The sequence below is a fragment of the Teleopsis dalmanni genome, chromosome 2, assembly GCF_002237135.1.
Source record: "Teleopsis dalmanni isolate 2A chromosome 2, ASM223713v2, whole genome shotgun sequence".
NCBI lineage: Eukaryota > Metazoa > Arthropoda > Insecta > Diptera > Diopsidae > Teleopsis > Teleopsis dalmanni.
Genome location: NC_051847.1, coordinates 74223138 through 74241195, shown reverse-complemented (window position 1 = coordinate 74241195; position 18058 = coordinate 74223138). Strand labels below are relative to the sequence as shown.

Below are 18058 nucleotides of genomic sequence, written 5' to 3'. Positions count from 1 at the left end.
GTTCCTCTACCCACCATTACGGAGAATTGTGGAATCAGAACAGCCTACTTAGCTTATTGAGGAAGATTCGTTCCTCCCTTTATTTCACCTAACCTATGACAATGCTTAGTTAGGTTAATCTGACTGTTTGTAAGCCACGCACAGCCCTATTAGTCCCGTATTATAACAGATAGACTTAAGCCTATAAGTAAATTTTATAGTACATGTTTTTGAGAATCTAACGAGTGCTTTATTTCTTTTTCTCAGACAGAGATATCAAGCTATTTTTGTGCATATATTTGAATCAATAGTTATTGAAATTTGTACCCAGAGCCTGCGTTCCAAGTTATAGTACATACAAGTTTTGTCAGTAATAGGGTGTATAGACCAAAAAAGGCGATTATCGATGGTTTATGACAAAATTATATTTTATACCTACCTACCTAGTTATTATATACCTAGTTTTTGCAAGCCGAAAAAATGGTTGAGTTGTCTTGGAAGTTTTGTTGTACTTACTGATTAGTTCTCACATTACATCGTAAGATTTTCATTTGTTTTAAATACATTAGTATTATATTGATAGTTAAAAATTAACTTTACGAAATAAGAAAAAAAAAACACTGAAAGATATTTTCTAAAAACGAATTATTATTCTGATTAAAAATGGCAAAAGGTTATCAATATAAATATTCCTATTAATATAAATATATATTCTATATATATATAAATATATATTCTATATACATATAAATATATATTCTATATATATATAATATATACATATATAAAAATTTGGTTTTGAAGAAGTGCTATATGCTTCTTACTGATCTCAATATTATTTCTTAAGAGTCTTTGTAGTATATACAGAACCTAAGAACATGTTAAGGACATATCCATTTCCAATATTTGTTAATATTAAAACTTCCTGTCATATAACGTTAATTTTAAGATTTTTCACATTGAATAAGTATTAACATAATAATTTTGAGTTCCTAGAATATTTTTTGAGTAATAAAAACTAATTGGTAAAAGGACTAAATTGAAAAGGGTCAGAATTTCTTTAATCTACACATTCGAACTCATTCGCTTACCTGTTAATCTAAGGACTAACCAATATTAATAATTATCTTTTGCCATATGTTAGAGTTTAATAATTATTGCTTAAAATTAGGTAATAAAATCTTTTTGTTCTATTTTGGTGACAAATATTTAGCTTGTATATAGCACAGGTATACAAATAACCTTTAGAGGATATCGTAACTGTTATTGTTCTCCAATAGTACCTGATGGGCAATATTAACCGTGTCCTTGGTGTGTTAATATATGCAAAGTCTAAAATTAGAATAGTAATTTCGAACTAGGAAGGTTGAGGCAATGTAATATATGATATAGGGTATTGTGTTAACCATTTAACCATTTAGTTCTAAAAGTTTTTATTTAGTTTATAGATTGCAGTATCGAAAATAAGTCTTCAGTACAATATAAAGATTCGAAGTGATAACGTTGAAACAGTGATAAAACATTCGTAGTCTTAATAGTGATGTGTTTTAGCTATTGCGTTAAATAAATGATACAATAAAATATAATTAAATTATTTATATTTGAATATATGAGTTTAATTTTGCTTGGCAAAAATATATTATAATAAATGTGTAAACTGTTATTTGTACGGTTGTTTTATGAAAATTTGTATAAAAATAAAATTTAAATATTTTAATTAAATTTATTCTAAAAGTTAATTGTTTTTGTGATTCTTTTATAAACAGTCATTGATTTAAAATTAAAAAAAAAACATACTTACGGAGTCTTTCAGAAGTGCAATTGTATTATAAAAAATTTATAAAACCATTAATTTGGCAGCTTAAATACTAATTAATTAAAAATTAACAATATACAAAGTGAAAAACAAATTAATTAAAATTAATCAAAAATTTGCAAAAAAATATATTAATAATTTTTTCATGAATTTAAAAAAAATAATGCCATAGTCCAAATAATCCAACAACATAAAAAATAAAATAATAATTAATCGAAGTGTTTGCATATTTGTTTCAGTGTATTATAAAAATTATATAAAAAAAATTTATTACAATAAAGTAAATACGTGTATAAACAAAATTATATTTATAAGAAATTAAAATACTTCGAGTTTAAACAATTCTGTGGATACGGATTATCAAATTAATTGTGAATATTGACATCAGGACCCCGATACAATATCATGATGCTGCAAATTGGGAATTTCACAATTATTTTTTATCTAATATTAGGAAGTAATGCGCATATGATGTTTGTCGATCAGATGGAGCAAGAGGATCCTCAAATATACATGATAACTGCTTGCACCGCTAAGTGTCTAAGCACATATCGACAAAAATTGCTCGAACATACGCAAGAGCAAAAATATGAAGCACTCCTGCATTCGAATCCTGTGGTAAGTACGAATAAAATAAATAAAAATTTTATTTTAGAAAATTTAGAAAATCATCCTTGACAATTATTAACTTAAATATGCTGTGAGCAGATTATACTGTAGTTAAGGAATATCCACAAAACATTAATATTGCCCTGCAGTTTTGTAGTCAATATCCTTGTAGCTAATCACTCATTTACATTGGCAGGCTGTAAAGCAATTTTATAAAGATTAAATTTTTCATTGATTTTCCCCTTCTTCCCGAAAAAAAACTTTATCTATCTTTGGTTACGGATAATTTCAGACATGGCTAGAAAGTTAAAATTTGTTGTTTACGCAACATATACCGCCGCCTCAAATAGCTGGAAAAATACTTAACAGCCACAGATTTCAGATACATTTAGATTTGTGGATTTAATAAAATTTAAAACAAATTTTTAACTTTTAACCACATTTAAACGTTGTGTGAAGAGTGTTTAATTTATTTTTTATTAAGAAAAGTTTTTGGTACGAAAAATTTGTATATTCCCTTATCCCTTTTTACGCACTCTATCTGAAGACGTAATTTTCATAATAATAAGTCAAATAATTAACTTAAGTCTAATTAATTTAATCTAAAATTAAATTTATAAAAATTTGATTTTAAGCCAATATTAAATGAAACTTATTTCACGAATATTTTTTAATTGGCTTATACTGTAGGAGAGTGTATGGTACCCTTTGGATTTAATTTATTTTTGCTCTTTGACATAGCCTGTTTTGGGAGTCCCTTCTATTCAATTAATTAAAGCAATTTTTTAATTAACACATGTTCTTAAAAAGAAATAAGTTGAAAACTGAATTTAAAAAACAAGGGCTGATTGCTCTTCGATAGTCGTCATTATTATATGCTCGTAGACATAATTATAGACATTATTCAGTGGGATACCAGAATTTTCACATAGAATTATTTTTGGAACATATTTTCAAGAGATGAATCTATTTCCTAATCTTCACCTAGATGTACAGATGGTTAGGTTAGCTTGGAGTAGCGGTTTCGTACTCAAAGCCCACTCAAATTCAAATAATGGCCTTCTGTGATGCATAGATGATAGTACTTGATGCAATCTATAAATTTAAAAATATACAATCAAATATCGAATGAGGTTGAATCAGCTTTTCAGTATATTTTATAAATTATATAAAATACAATCTAATATTAGAACAGGTTGAAAGTGTTTCAGGGTATCTGAATCCATACGTAACAACTAAATAATAGTCAGTGATATACCTGATCAGGTTGAATAGCTACATAGGATATCAATATATATTAATCAATATAATACATGATGATTAAATAAAATACAATCTAATATCGGCGTAGGTTATATATGAGATAAGTTCTTACATTTTTATGATATATGATTTTTATGAATCAATGTTTATACATATACATGATAAATAGTTAATATGCAATCTAACATTGGATCAGGTTGTGAATACCTTCTTATAATATATTAATTACATTGATTAATAAAGGATATTAAAATCGATTTTGCATATTTGAGATATATTAGAAATAAGTTCTACACATAAACCATGGTTGTAGACATAAGGCAGATTTCGTAATATTTTACCATTTCGTAAAAGAATTTGTTATTGGTTTACTTAAAATCTTATATATGCTACAAATTCATCATAAGCTCTTACTTACAGTGAGATACTGAGTCTTGATAATCTGCTTATACTAAGCACTATATTGAGTTAAAAGAGAATAGTCTTTTAAGTCAACAACTCAATTCAGTTATTCGGTCATAAGTCCTATCAAGAGTGTGGACAGCCACAACATTGCGGATACCATTTGGTAGCCTATTGTATGATATTTGTTTTATCTCTTTGGAGAGAGGCGTTGACTGATCCAACTCCATTTACATTCGCGTAGGGATAATTGTTTGCACTCTACAGTTCTATATTATTTATTTGATTGGTTAACGAAGATTTGGAGATACCCATTAACTATGCTTATGTTTTTTCATATCTGATACTTACAGAGAAGAAAATATATTATGTTAGTCTTGTATTTGGCATTAAAAATCATAGTTTCTTGTGGATATATAATTGTGTTGTACTTTATGGTACATAAATATTTCGAAAAGCTTATGAACTTTGGAAATAGTCAGGATGGTGAATAATTTAATGGTATATAAGGAAATTCAAGGTTATGTTTAAGAAGTACTACTATAATTATACTCCTTAATTCTGACCATATATTTTCGTTCACTCTGTTATACTGGCCCTTAGTATAAGTAATTTTTTTAAGTGTTATATGTCGATAGTGTATTATAAGAATACGTTATTTATTTGATTCCATAAAAATAGTTAGTGAGATACGTTGTCTGTTTTAAATATTTTTACTACTGAATTTATTTATTTATTTTTAAACAAAAATACTTACAGCAACCTTTTATTTCCGTTTTCAGTATCTTGAAGGCTGTCATAACTTTTGTAAATTCAACCGCACCTCGAAATTGCAAAATACAAAGAAGATATATGAAAATTTTAATTTAAAATTGGTGTGTCGCGATGATAGAAGTCTGAAGTTTCGTGTCGAATTGGAAACTCACAGAAATGTTTACCGCATTAATCAAACTCAGACGCTGAATTCAAATTTGAATAACTCAAGTGAAACCACAGAACAGTTTAAAGATAATGTCACGATGCAGAATCCGTTTGTGGATACGTTATTTGTAGTCCAATTATTCACTAAAGCATATGTTTTGGTTTATGTGGTGAGTATTAGAGGCAAAAACAAATCGCTTATACATAAAACATTATATATGTATATAAAAGGTTTTTTATTTACATTTTATAAAATTAAATAATAAAAATTTTTTTTATTTTTTTATATAATGCTAATTCATGATGTAGTCGGATGACAGTTTTTTTACGCTGACTAATCTCTCATACAACACAAGCTATAACATATCAGTAACAGCAGTCCATGCTACAAATGAGTACTCGGTCATAGCCAAGGAAGAACAATTCTCAACTTTAACATATGGATTTACTCCGAGCAAAGTGACAAAAATACAGATCAACAATTTTCTTACAGATAAAGATGATAAACTGAAATTGAAAGCTATGATATCTTGGAAACCAGCTGCCGGTATGTGTATTAATTAATTATAACAATTTCATTAAATATAAAATTAAATTTAAATTAAATTATAGTTAAACAGTTAAACAAGTCTATTTCATACTAATTTTATACTAGCTTCTTTCCCTTTCCTTATTCCTTGTTTCTGGTATTTAAAGCCATGTTAATGATGGGTTGAACCCAACAATAAGAAAATATTCATATTTCATATCCATATTTTTAAATCTATTGTCTCTAATTAACAAGAAGGGTGACTTATCTCAACTGTTTGATTTGAATGTATTTTATATACAAAATATAGAAATAAAAATGTAAGCTGGTACCTACCTCTTCATATGACAGTCCCGTCATATTGTTCGATTAAGTCCATTAATATCTTTTTATCTGATAAAAGTATTCTTTTACTTTGAAATTATTTAAAATTTTACTTTGCTTAGAACAATTATTAAATTTACTAATTTAATTTAATTTATTTATTTTATTAATACATAATTTTTCTTATATTTATAGATATGACATGCACATATGATATTATATGCTTTCCGGTAACAGGCGGAGGTAATGATTTGAATCCTTTGGAAATTAGAAATGTAAGTTATATACATAGTTAATTTATATGACTTTCTTTTTCTTAAACACACACTTATATATAATTATATATATAATTTATAATTTAATATGAGATAAATTATTACATTTATATATTTTATATATTTAATTTATACAATTTCATTTTCATTAATAGCATTTCTTCATAAAATGTTAGTATGAATAGATCTGGCATAGACCAATGTCTATGGCAGATCTATACTTTCATTTTTCATTCTTGTTGAAATAAGAAAGAAATAAGAAAGATGGTACTATCAGGTTTCAAGTGTACAATAACTGTAGCAGCTAAACTAACCTAGTGTCGAGCATAATAGTGATAGAAATATATCTTTCAAGCTTGGTGGCATTAGTGCTAGGTGGCACTATTGTTTGTGGCACTACTACTAGATGGGTTCTTTCACTATTAGTATGAACTTTAGTAGTTTGTTGTTCCACAAGTCATACTCAAGCAATATGGTTTTTGCTGGTGAATATGATGTCACTCTGACGAAAGCAAAGTAGGATGAATCCAATTTGATGATGTTAACTAGGAGTATTTAAACTAAGATTTTCAACAAAACGAGTCAGTTAAGTCATAGATTTTCAAAAAAAAATGAGTTATCATTTTTTTTCTTAGCCAAAGACATTTAAATATTTTCCGTTTTACACAAACTAGGTTGACATTTTTAGATACCTTATAATTCAACTATTTTTGTAGGCTTTACTTTTTAGAAATTTTTTCAATAGTTGCGTATATTTAAGTGGGCGTTTAGCGGTACGTTACCCACACTATCCATTTAATGCTTAGCTGATTGGTAATGTGTGTAGGCATCCTTCTAACATATCTACTTAGCTATAGTAAAAGCAAATAGGCAGTAGAATTCATTTTTATACATTCTATGCATTTTTAGATGGCTCGCATACCGCATTGTCGCATAGCGCCATTGAAAATTTTCTTTGAGATATCCTTAAACCTAAAGCTGCAAAAAAAAAAAACAAAAAAAAATTGGTAACTTTATTTTATTTAATATATATAGTATATATGTAAGTACATGTGAACTACATGCAAAGTGTAGAGCAGCAAGGGCAGCATTTTTTACCAAATAAAATATGCAGATATTCAATATGAAAAGGAAATGAAATCAGACTAGTCGAAAATTCAATTCATTGCATAAGTAGACATGTAAAATGGGTAAAATGGGACTCAAGACCCAAAACGTTATTTGTTCTACAAATTCGAAAGCTATTGAAAACGGTATCCTTTTCATGTCGCTGTACAAATAAACTGTTGCTTCACAAATCCAAAGTCCTTTTGATGTTTTGTGTATGTTTATTTACTTAAGAATGTGAAATATTTCAAATGAAAACAAAACAAGGATATTTGTATTCTATTTAAAATATAAATACTTCCATGTTTAGTATTTAAATTTAAATTTTGGCTTCTATGTGTATTATTTGCTTTAATTATCATTGGTAATTAAGGCACAGAATAAAATCGAATAAAAAAGAAAACTTAAAAATAATGTGAATGAAAAGTTTAAAAAAGTTTTACTTGGTCCCTTTGTTAGGTCATCCTGAAGTACCCAAGCCCTTTAAAGATACTTAGAAAAATAATTTCATTGTACACGTTATTTCTTAATATCTAGTCACCACAAAAACCACAACCTGTAAGGTCATCTCTCCCTGAAAAAGTATTCCAAATTTAACTTAGATAGAGTAGAGGCTACTAATTAACAATACAACACTTTTTCAAATTTTTTGTGAATTGAGAGAACGTTGTTAAGGATATGGAATTAGTTTCCTGATGCTAAATATATGAGTATATATTGTTATACTCTCTACAGAATTTACATTAGCAACCTTTAGTCGTGTTTGAGATAGGTTCATAATATACTGATATATGAGTTCTAAATATATACGAATCAACTCAGAGTATGAACATTTTTATTACTAAAATTATTACTGAATTTGTTAATTAGTTTAATTAATTTTGTATAACGTTAAAGAATTTTTATTCTTAATTTTATTATTTTAAATGAAAATACTTTAAAACTTAAATTAATTATAATTTTAAAGCAATGTAAAAAGCTAATTATTTGATAATGAATTATTTGTTTTGATTATTCCAATACAGCCACGTCAATTATATACATACACGCTTGAAAATTTACATTTCTCTATGGAATACTCATTGGGTATACGTGCCAAAAATCCTAACACCATTTCAAGGGAAAGTGAACTTTTCTGGTCTAACTTTGTAGTACCCTCATGTGTTGAATGGTATAATTACGATTTTAATATATGTGGTAAGTTGACATGTATTAAAGTTATTATTAAACTTAAATTTAAAATTAATTTGAAATTTAATTTTTTTAAAGTGGTTTCGAAAAATGCAAAATTTATTTTTAAATTTATAAAAAAATAAATAAACAATAATTAAAGATTTAATTTTTTTAATTAATTAAAGATTAAACTTTTTTAAACATATTAAACATTTAATTTTTTTAAAATTGTTAAAAAATAATTAAACATTAATTAAACATTTAATTTTTTCAAATTTGTTAAAAAATAATTAAACATTTAATTTTTTTAAATTTGTTAAAAAAAGATTAAACTTTTTTATAATTTTTTTAAATTTGTTAAAAAATAATTAACATTAATTAAACTTTTAATTTTTTTAAATTTGTTAAAAAATAATTAAACGTATAATTTTTTTAAATTTCTTAAAAAATAATTAAACATTAAATTATTATATAATTTTTTTAAATTTGTTAAAATATTAAAAATTTTAATTTTTTTAAATTTGTTAAAAAATAATTAAACATAAGTGTTATATTAAAATGCCAGTAAAGTTCGGAGCAATGTTATGATTTTTATTTAATGTATCTTTCCCTTTACAAAGGATGATATTTGCAAACCTTTTTGATGCTGTGTTTCATCAAAGTTTTATCAATTAAATATTTGCATGTAGAAGAAACCTTTTTATAATTATTATTTGTTTATTAAAATGTTAGATTTCAATTTACATAAATGTATTTTTTTATTTTTTATAAAATAGCACCTCTCGCACCGACTGGCTTAGACGCAGAGCAAATATTTATTGGTGAAAATGAGTTTTCCGTAAATATAAGCTGGAATAAGCCTGAGTATTTCCCGGATTACTACACTTTGCGCATCATGGATATAGATGAAAAAGGCAATGCTTTTACCTTTAACGTCAGCAAAGTAAGTGAAATACTTGATATTAAATTTATCAAAATTATATAGGAATTATATTAAAATTGAGTAGTATCAGTAATACAGTAGTATCAGCAGTTATAAATAATAACATCACGTACTTGACTTTTACTTTGGTTTTGACTTACTGACAAAACTTGCAGTTCAGAGGTTTTTTTAATCTTATTTATTTCGCATAAATTTCATAAATTCATCATAAATAAATTATTTCTATTAAATTGAAATTTTGTTTGAGTTTTTAAATGCAAATTTCAAGATTTAAAAATAAAATCGCAATGTTGTTACAACCGTAAATTAAGTTTCGTTCGCTTTTCCAAGAAAAATTGCTATCTGTGCATTATTATTGGATTTTGTTATTGTATAGAATTTCTAAGAATTTATATTGAAATTTCACAGGACAAGCATTTTGAGAATTCCATATTATTTCAAAGACGTAATAAGCTTTTAATTTCTCTGTGCGTACGTCAAAGTATCAAAGTACGCCGTAAAACTGCAAAATATTTACAAAAATTCAAAGCAATTTACGCCATTTATTGTCAAATTTTTCCCGCCATGGAGATTTCGTAAGTCAGTCTACCGTAGCAACTATGTTAGTGCAATTATTGTCAAAACATAATAAACAAAATATAAAACGTTATATATATATATTAGGGTGTCCCAGGGTATAAGGGCGAAATTTTTTTTTTCGATTTGAAATACGCATACCTCTTATTTTTTTTCTATTTGATACTAGTAACTAAAATAATAAATATTATTGGTATCGGATAACGATAACCCGTGCCGACTTGATCCCAAACTTTTAACAGAAAGTTTGTATTGAAACTATAGAAGACAGTTTAGACCTTCATGTTTATTTAGTAAATAAAACACTATTTTACCTGTCTCTTATATTTATTAAGTATTTATTATTAAAATGATGTTAATTATTTAATTTTCGTTTTAGAGTTTGTTTGTTACAGTCAGGATAAACATATCTGTGTTCTTGTACGCAGCGTAGTAAAAATTCCTTTTGTTCGTCTTCAACAGTGATTTTGCCATGAAAGTCTTGCATTAACTTAACCGCTCTTTCTGCTGTATCATTAACTGCTCGCAGTGTCAGCACCTTATTTTTAGCATGTTGAAATGAAGCATTACTAGACCATGAAGTAGGACATTCGTTGAGAAAACTGTCATCAATTTTGAGTCGATTAAACAAAGCCTTGCTTTTCAATGAAACAAAGTCATCGATGTTTTTCTCGTAAAGTGAACCACAAAGTTCATCTTTTGAAGGGATATATCGTTTACTGTGGGCTGATGGGTTTTCTTTGGCTAAGTTATTAACTATTTTTGCCTTTCTTTCATAATCAACATCATCGTCGAATAGGGACAAGACAGCCACTTCATCAATTAAATACCATAAATGCTGACAGAACTTTTGTAAAACTGTTTTTGAGATAATTTTGTCAATTGTTTCATAAGCCTTCATGGTCTTCAGAAAACACAAATCCTGGTAAGGTGCTTTTACCGCTGAAATGCATTGCAGCCAAGGTTTGACGTAGGATGTCACGATGAAAAGGCAGACGTCTAACAGAGCCGCTTTATCCTTGTTAGACATTATAAATTGAGAGCTAAGTAATGAAATTTTTAATAAATAAATTGCCCTCGCCATCCATCGCGCTTGGTGCATGGCACCTGGAGGTCGAATCTTAAATTTCTTTTCTGTATCTCCACCAAGGAATATTATTGAAAGCTCTATTAATTCTCTATAGTCGTTTCTAACAATTTTCTTAGTCAATTCAGTTCGATAAAATTCCAGCAGTTTGTCAATTTCTGAAGCATTCAAGTAAGATAACCTTTCTGTAGGATACTGTACTTTCTTAGGATCGATATTTGTCCAGTTTTCTTGTAACCTTTTGAATAATGGAATGTTAGGATTGTTAGTAACTTGACTAATTTTAGCATCAAAAACGCCTTTCAATATCAATTCGTAGATGTGATGACGGCAAGCAAAAATAAGCATATCTCGATTAAATTTTTGTTCGAGAAGCACACAAGCACCATTAATACGACCAGTATTTGAACCAGTAGTATCACAACAAAGGATTTGCACTTTATCTTCGAGATTCCAGTCAGTAACCGCATTCCAAACTGCCTGTGCCTGTTCACTTCCTGTACAGTTGTCTAATTTTGGCACCGCAATAAGTTGTTCTTTATCACCATACGAAATAACAATCGGGAGACGTTCTTCTCTACATTTGCGGACATCTAAAGCCGGCAACAGTTTGCCATCCCAATGGACAGTTACAATGTCTGGTACTTCGTTTTGGAAATCGACTTTAATAATTTCTGCACGCTGTTTTCGTTTTTCTGTGCGAATTCTTTGAATGGAGGACTTGCTTATAGGAAATTCGTCAGTATTGTGTCCAAGTGCCTCAAGAGTAGCTTCAATAATAAATACAGAATTTCTCATACTTAACTGACACCTATCTAAAGCTGCCACTAACTTTGGAGTGATAAAATTTTTCCTTATAGAAGTTTTTTTAGTAGCGGACTGCGCAGTCCCAGTTTGGATGGGTAAATTTTCTTGTAGATCCATTATTTCAGAATCAGAAGATAAAGTTTCGTGATAAGATATCGTCGAAGCAGTTAAGGATAAACAATAATTAGCACGACGCTTTTGTTCCTCAATGTTTCTAAGATGCGCTTTTTCCTCTTTTTCGGCTAATTTTTTGTCCGCTCCAGCTAAGTAACCAGGTCGACCTGGCTCTCTCTGGCGCTGCAAGAAGATTTTATCTTCATTTATCTTTATTAATTTAAGCGCGTCAGCATGTGCAATGTCAAACAAATTGTCTAAGTTTGTAATAAACTCTTGTCGACGCTGCTCGTACACGTATTGTGTTTTGTTCGCATTTTTCTGCAAACCTCTCCAAACTTGGTATAATGTAATTAACTTCTTAACACAGTTAGGTATAGCTTTAGTTGGTATACGTGCCTTTTCCCAATAAATAATGCACTCACGAATAGTAAGATTTGCGCTTTCAGTAATACTTAAATTCACTTCACGAATGTTGTAGAACAGAACTGCCAATACTTGTCCATTAGAGGGAAGTTTTGAACCAGTGATTTGATGTTTTACATCCCCAATTAAAAATATTTCCTTTTTAAAACTGCGTAATCCTATTGACATATTGATTGAATCAAAATAATGCGCTTACTACTAAAACAAACAAATAATAACGAGCACTGCAATAACTTTGCTGTGATGCGCTAAAGGATGCAAGTTCTGACATGTTTCGACAAGTCGGCACGGGTTCCTTTATTTCAAATGACACGAAAATTTATTTACAATTGTTTTGACACTATTCAAACATAATTACAGGGTATGCGTTGAAAAAAAAAGAATTTGATTTTTTTGGGACACCCTAATATATATAATTCGTGTATAAAACAAATAGTTTAAAGTCATAAATTCACTAGTTTTTAAAGAAGAAAAATGGAGTAACTCTGCAAACCACAGGGGTTCTTTATCTCCCAGGGATATTCCTCGCAAAAATATTAGACCCTATGTCCCTATATCTGATTAGTTACCATATCTATAAGAAATGGAATTATTTTTCTCCTGATTAAATATAATACATAATGCCTGTCTTGGCAATAGGATAGCAAGAGCATTGAAAGTCATAAACGTTATTCCCGTCTTTGTAATAGGATAGCAAGAGCATTGCTTTATCTGGATAGTTGCCATATGTAAAAAAAAATAGAACGGCTTGTTGGAAAATGGTTCCCTGGTAAATTGTTTATTATTTCCCTGCTTAAAATACAATGTGTTATGCTGGCTTTGGTTATCAACACAATGCAATAGAACAGCTTGTTGGAGAATGGCTCCCTGGTAAATTATTCATTAGTTTCCTGCTGAAAGTACAATAAGTTATGTCTGTTTGTAAAAGCAAGATTATTGCTTAATCTGTCGAGTTGCCATATCTAAAAAAATAGAGGGCTTGTTGGAAATGTTTTATCCAACATGTTGTCAACATGTGGCAAAGGAGAACGGCTTGCTGCAGATGTGTAGACCTCACCACTGACTGAATAGTATGTTTCTCGACCATGATTTTATACCATTGCCTACTGAAAGTATTTTATGATGTTTTAACTCACGTTTGTCTTCTATTTCATATGCATTAGGGTTGATTAACTGACCTTTTGTTAAAATACTAAAATTAAATTGAACATCGGGGAAAAATCTTACCAAGAAGTAATGTTTATGTTGGACGATATTTATAAAAAGTTTATTATTCAAATATTGACCACAACAAATCAATATTTAAACAAATCTTAATCATAGACAGGAGATAAAAAATGATGAAAATTCAATATGCTGCTTCATAGATTTTAAGGACAACTAAGACGGCATATTCAGATCGAATTAAACGTATTGTAGAGAGAACTCAACATTCTTAATATATAACATCCTTAACAATACACACGACAGTGTTTATAAACTTTAACGAACTTAACCATCTTCTCAATCCTGCATTGGAGAATATAGTAATATGTTGTTGTAATCAGAAGAGACCTACGTAGTATGGTGTAGATCGGGAAACTCGCATCTTACAACATTCAATAAGATAGTTAACAATGACGTGTTCAATTTACAAATCAGAGAATAAACTAAGTTTAGATCTATTTCAACTGAGAAACCTAATAGCATTGTAATTATAAGCAAAACGATGATCCTATATGATTTTTAAGTAGTAGATTATTTTAGAAATTTTAGTAAATATTTAATACAAGTTGTTGAAGAATAAATATATTTAAAAAAAATAATATATTATTTGTTTATTTGTGTATATAATAAATGTATTATTTATTTGTTTTTAGGCAGCGACATATTTTCTTATACCGCAAATAACTATTTATGGCAGTCATTATGAAATTCATTTAACAGCTTTCACAGCTGGAGGAAAAACTTCAGCCTATATAGATAATCCAATTAAAACGATTGTGATGATATCGGGTAAGTAAAACTAAAAAAAAAATAGAAATTAAAAAAAAAAAAATTAAATATATTTTAAAGGTTCTAATATTATATTTTCTTTCATTGAATTCTTAGATAACAACGATCTCACAAATATCATATCCGTTGTCTTGGCTTCTATATTATTCGTAGTAATAATGGGGTTGACTATATTTTTAATTTACTACCGAAAGGCTAAACTTAAACGTCATCAAGAACGTAGTAAATATTTTGAGGTAAGAATTATTTTTAATAATAAATTGATTTTCATATAATTTTATTATTTTGTTTAAATGTAATTTATTAAAAAAATATTAAATAAGCATTAACTTTTATTACGTGCAGTTCAGTTCCAACTCTCCAAAAATTTAACCAAAAATAATATAAACAATGTAATAAAAAAATTCTTTTTAAATATATTTTAAGGAACTGGAGAGGAAGACTCCAATTACTGATAAATCTGTTACAGATTATCCTAAAAATACCCTCTTCACTGTTGCTACTAAGGAATCAGCCAATTTTCAGCCACACTTTGATGATGTTACAATTTTTAATGATGACATGGAAATTGACCGTCACGATGTTGAACTGTTGGAAATTCTCGGTGAGGGTGCATTCGGTTTTGTGCGCCGCGGCATTTACAAGGACAAGAATTCAGGTCCACGTGAAGTGGCTGTTAAAATGCTTAAAGGTAAGTGTTTTGCTAATTTATAAATTTCACAATTTGTTTGCATATTTGTTATTGTTTTTATTCTACTTAGTATATTTAATAGGTTTAATTTCATAACAAAATAATTTACATACTTTTTGAAAAGCTCTTATTATTTATTTAAATTTAAATAAATTTTACTTATATATTGTAATATTTGTTATACTTCTATAAAATTTATTTTTATTTTTTTAATTTTATAGATCAACCTTTAGTGGAAGATATGCGTGCTTTCCGACGAGAAATTGAAGTAATGAAATCGGTAGATAAACATCCGAACATTGTTGGAATCATTGGTCACTGTACTAAGTGCCAAAATGGTATGATGCTTTTGACTGAATATTGTAGTTTTGGAAATCTACTTGATTTCTTGAGGTGAGTAAAATTTTAAAGAAAGAATTCACAGAATTTTGTCTTTAATTTTACTTAGACACAGTTTCTAGCACTTAGGTTATTTTATATTTGATTCAATTTCGATAAATAAATATTTTATAATATTATAGTCAGTCCACTGGTCTGACTTCAGGAGATAAAGTGTTTTTTTCAAATTTATAATATATACATAATTTATAATTATTAATTAATTATTTATGAAAGCATAGTTCTGGGTATCTTGAAGAGTTTTTTTAATCGTATATATGAAAATGTATGTTCAGTTTGAATTTATATGTAACCATAAGTGGCAAAGTAAAAGTGTTGTTTTTACAAGGATATACAAAAAAATATATAAGCACGGGATTAGTTAGAAATCGAAAAAGGTAAAAAAAAATAGTCAATGGTGTCCCATAGGCGCAGCTACTGTTCTTATATCGTCGACCAAAACACTGTAATCTGTTTTTAATTTATGGGAAAATCTTCGTTTTCGATCTATCACATTGTTGAGAAGAGGTTTATTCATTAACACAGCAACCGTCTTTTCACTATAAAATATTAATAATCCAAGAGAGAGTACCGGTTATATTTCTGCCCTTAGCTCGTGAATATATGGAAAAAATTTATTAGTTATTACTCTTGTTATTTTGTGGATTTATAGAATAGTTTTTCATTTTTTTGTTCTTGTTCATTTTTTTGTTAGGTTGAAGTAGTGGCCTTACATTACATGGGTCTCTGGTTATTAATTTTGATATTTTAAACCTTAATAATTAGTAAATATTAAAAGTCTTTTTAAAAGAAATAAATATTAAATTATAAAAATAGTGTAATTGATAACATTTTAAACATTTTTTAAGATAAGTAAGATTTTTCTTTGTTAGGTTGAAGTAGCGACTTTATGTCCTATGGTTCTCTAGTTATTCATTTTAATATTTTAACTCCTAATAATTAATAAATATTAAAAGCCTTTTTAATAGAAATAAATATTAAATTATGAAAATACTCTAATTGATAATACTTTAAGAATTTTTTAATATACATAACTATAATATAATATTCCATTGTTCACTTCCTTTATTTGCCTATTTAAATATTATTTAATATTGCATATTGTGAATATTAAAAATGAAGCATTTAACCTGTAATTTGTAAAGAAAATTGGAACAATAATTAATGTATGCTCATGTCTTACAAAAACATTTTTCATTTCACTTCTAATTATTATGGCTTCCTGCCAACACAAAGGATGTGGGTGCCATTTTGTCCACTCATTATATCCTGAGCTTTTTGAAATCGTGACAAGGAGGGCATATTGAATACTTAACTTAGCTTTTGTTATTGTTTTTTAACCTTGCGTCTACCTCTCGTTGTCAAGACAAAAAATGTTAGTTAGTAACAATTTTAAGTAAATATGTGCCTTGAAATTTTAAAAGGTAATTAGTAAAATTCCATTTTTGTTTTTTATCCTTTTTGCATTTCATTTAAGAAGCGTTAAGTATTTTCGATTTAAAAATTTTCAGGAAATATTTGTGTAATTTTTTGTTATTCATTTAGTACTTTTAGATTTGAAAAAGATTTTTATGTCTGGAAAATAATTATTAAGTCTGGAATTTGTGTTTCGAATGAATTGTAGGAAAAATATCAGAAAATATGTACTTATTGAATTGATTGAGTTTTTAACAAAGGATAATACCTACTTTGCTCTTTATCAGTGTTAATCAACTGTTTTTGCGATACGCCCCATTTAACATTTTAAAAAATATCTGTATCCACTATCCTCCCAAGCGTCATTTCTTTCTTATTTAGTTAGACATTACAAACCAGAGTCCTCCTTCGCTGCGTCTAATAGACTCCACCAGCTAGCCCGATCAGTTGCTTTCTATTGCCAGTTGAAAGTACCAAGTGCCTTTAGGAGTTAGTGACCTGGTGGTTCCACCGAATATGCGAATGTCCTCTACCGCGTTTTCCACCAGCGAGGATTTAATCAAACACCTTTTTAATCGGTGACATGACATGACCAAGCCAAGAAAGCTCTTGAGTTTTTATACGTTTAATTATGTCATTGTCACTGTATAGCTGGTACATCATTCCATCTAAATCTATACTCACAACGTATAAGAGACAGTAGATCTTTCGAAAAATTTTGCTTTTGCCCTCTCATCATTGTTGGTAATTGTCCAATATTCTTCACCATACAGCAGGACTGGCATGATAAGAGATTTGTAGAGCTTAAGCAGATTAGTTAAATATATATAACTTTGCGAACGACCAAAGACAAATAGTATCCCCTCATCTCTCTCAGAAATAGTCCTTTACTTTTACTTGTGTACAGCTATATTAGTTCGTTAAAATAAGCGATGTTATCCTAACTCAACAATGTCGACTAACCTGTAATTACAAAAAACCCTTCTTAACAATCGAAATATTTCCCTAAGTGGGTACGCCTTACTTTGATAAACATTGCTCTACAAAGAGCTTATAAAGATTAGGAATTATTTTTCTATATTTGAATTAATAATATCTATATGAATACATCTGTAATGTTTAATCCATTACAGAAGTATTCATATGGGCAATCAAGATTTAATATATACAAACCTTTCACATTAATATATATATATATATATATAT

The 18058-nt window shown here is 28.2% G+C and overlaps 1 protein-coding gene across 1 annotated transcript in view; it reads left to right on the top strand.

Annotated features, from left to right (window-relative positions):
- Positions 1-2192: 2192 nt before the first annotated feature.
- Positions 2193-18058, top strand: part of LOC119682452 (tyrosine-protein kinase receptor torso-like) — a gene marked incomplete at its 5' end in the record, with an annotated part of 23479 nt that continues 7613 nt past the window's right edge. Inside the window, 10 exon segments of the mRNA XM_038095900.1 lie at positions 2193-2413; positions 4852-5160; positions 5300-5537; positions 6039-6118; positions 8251-8422; positions 9175-9341; positions 14211-14346; positions 14443-14582; positions 14773-15037; positions 15259-15430. Of these exon segments, the coding sequence (XP_037951828.1) occupies positions 2201-2413; positions 4852-5160; positions 5300-5537; positions 6039-6118; positions 8251-8422; positions 9175-9341; positions 14211-14346; positions 14443-14582; positions 14773-15037; positions 15259-15430 (1892 nt within the window).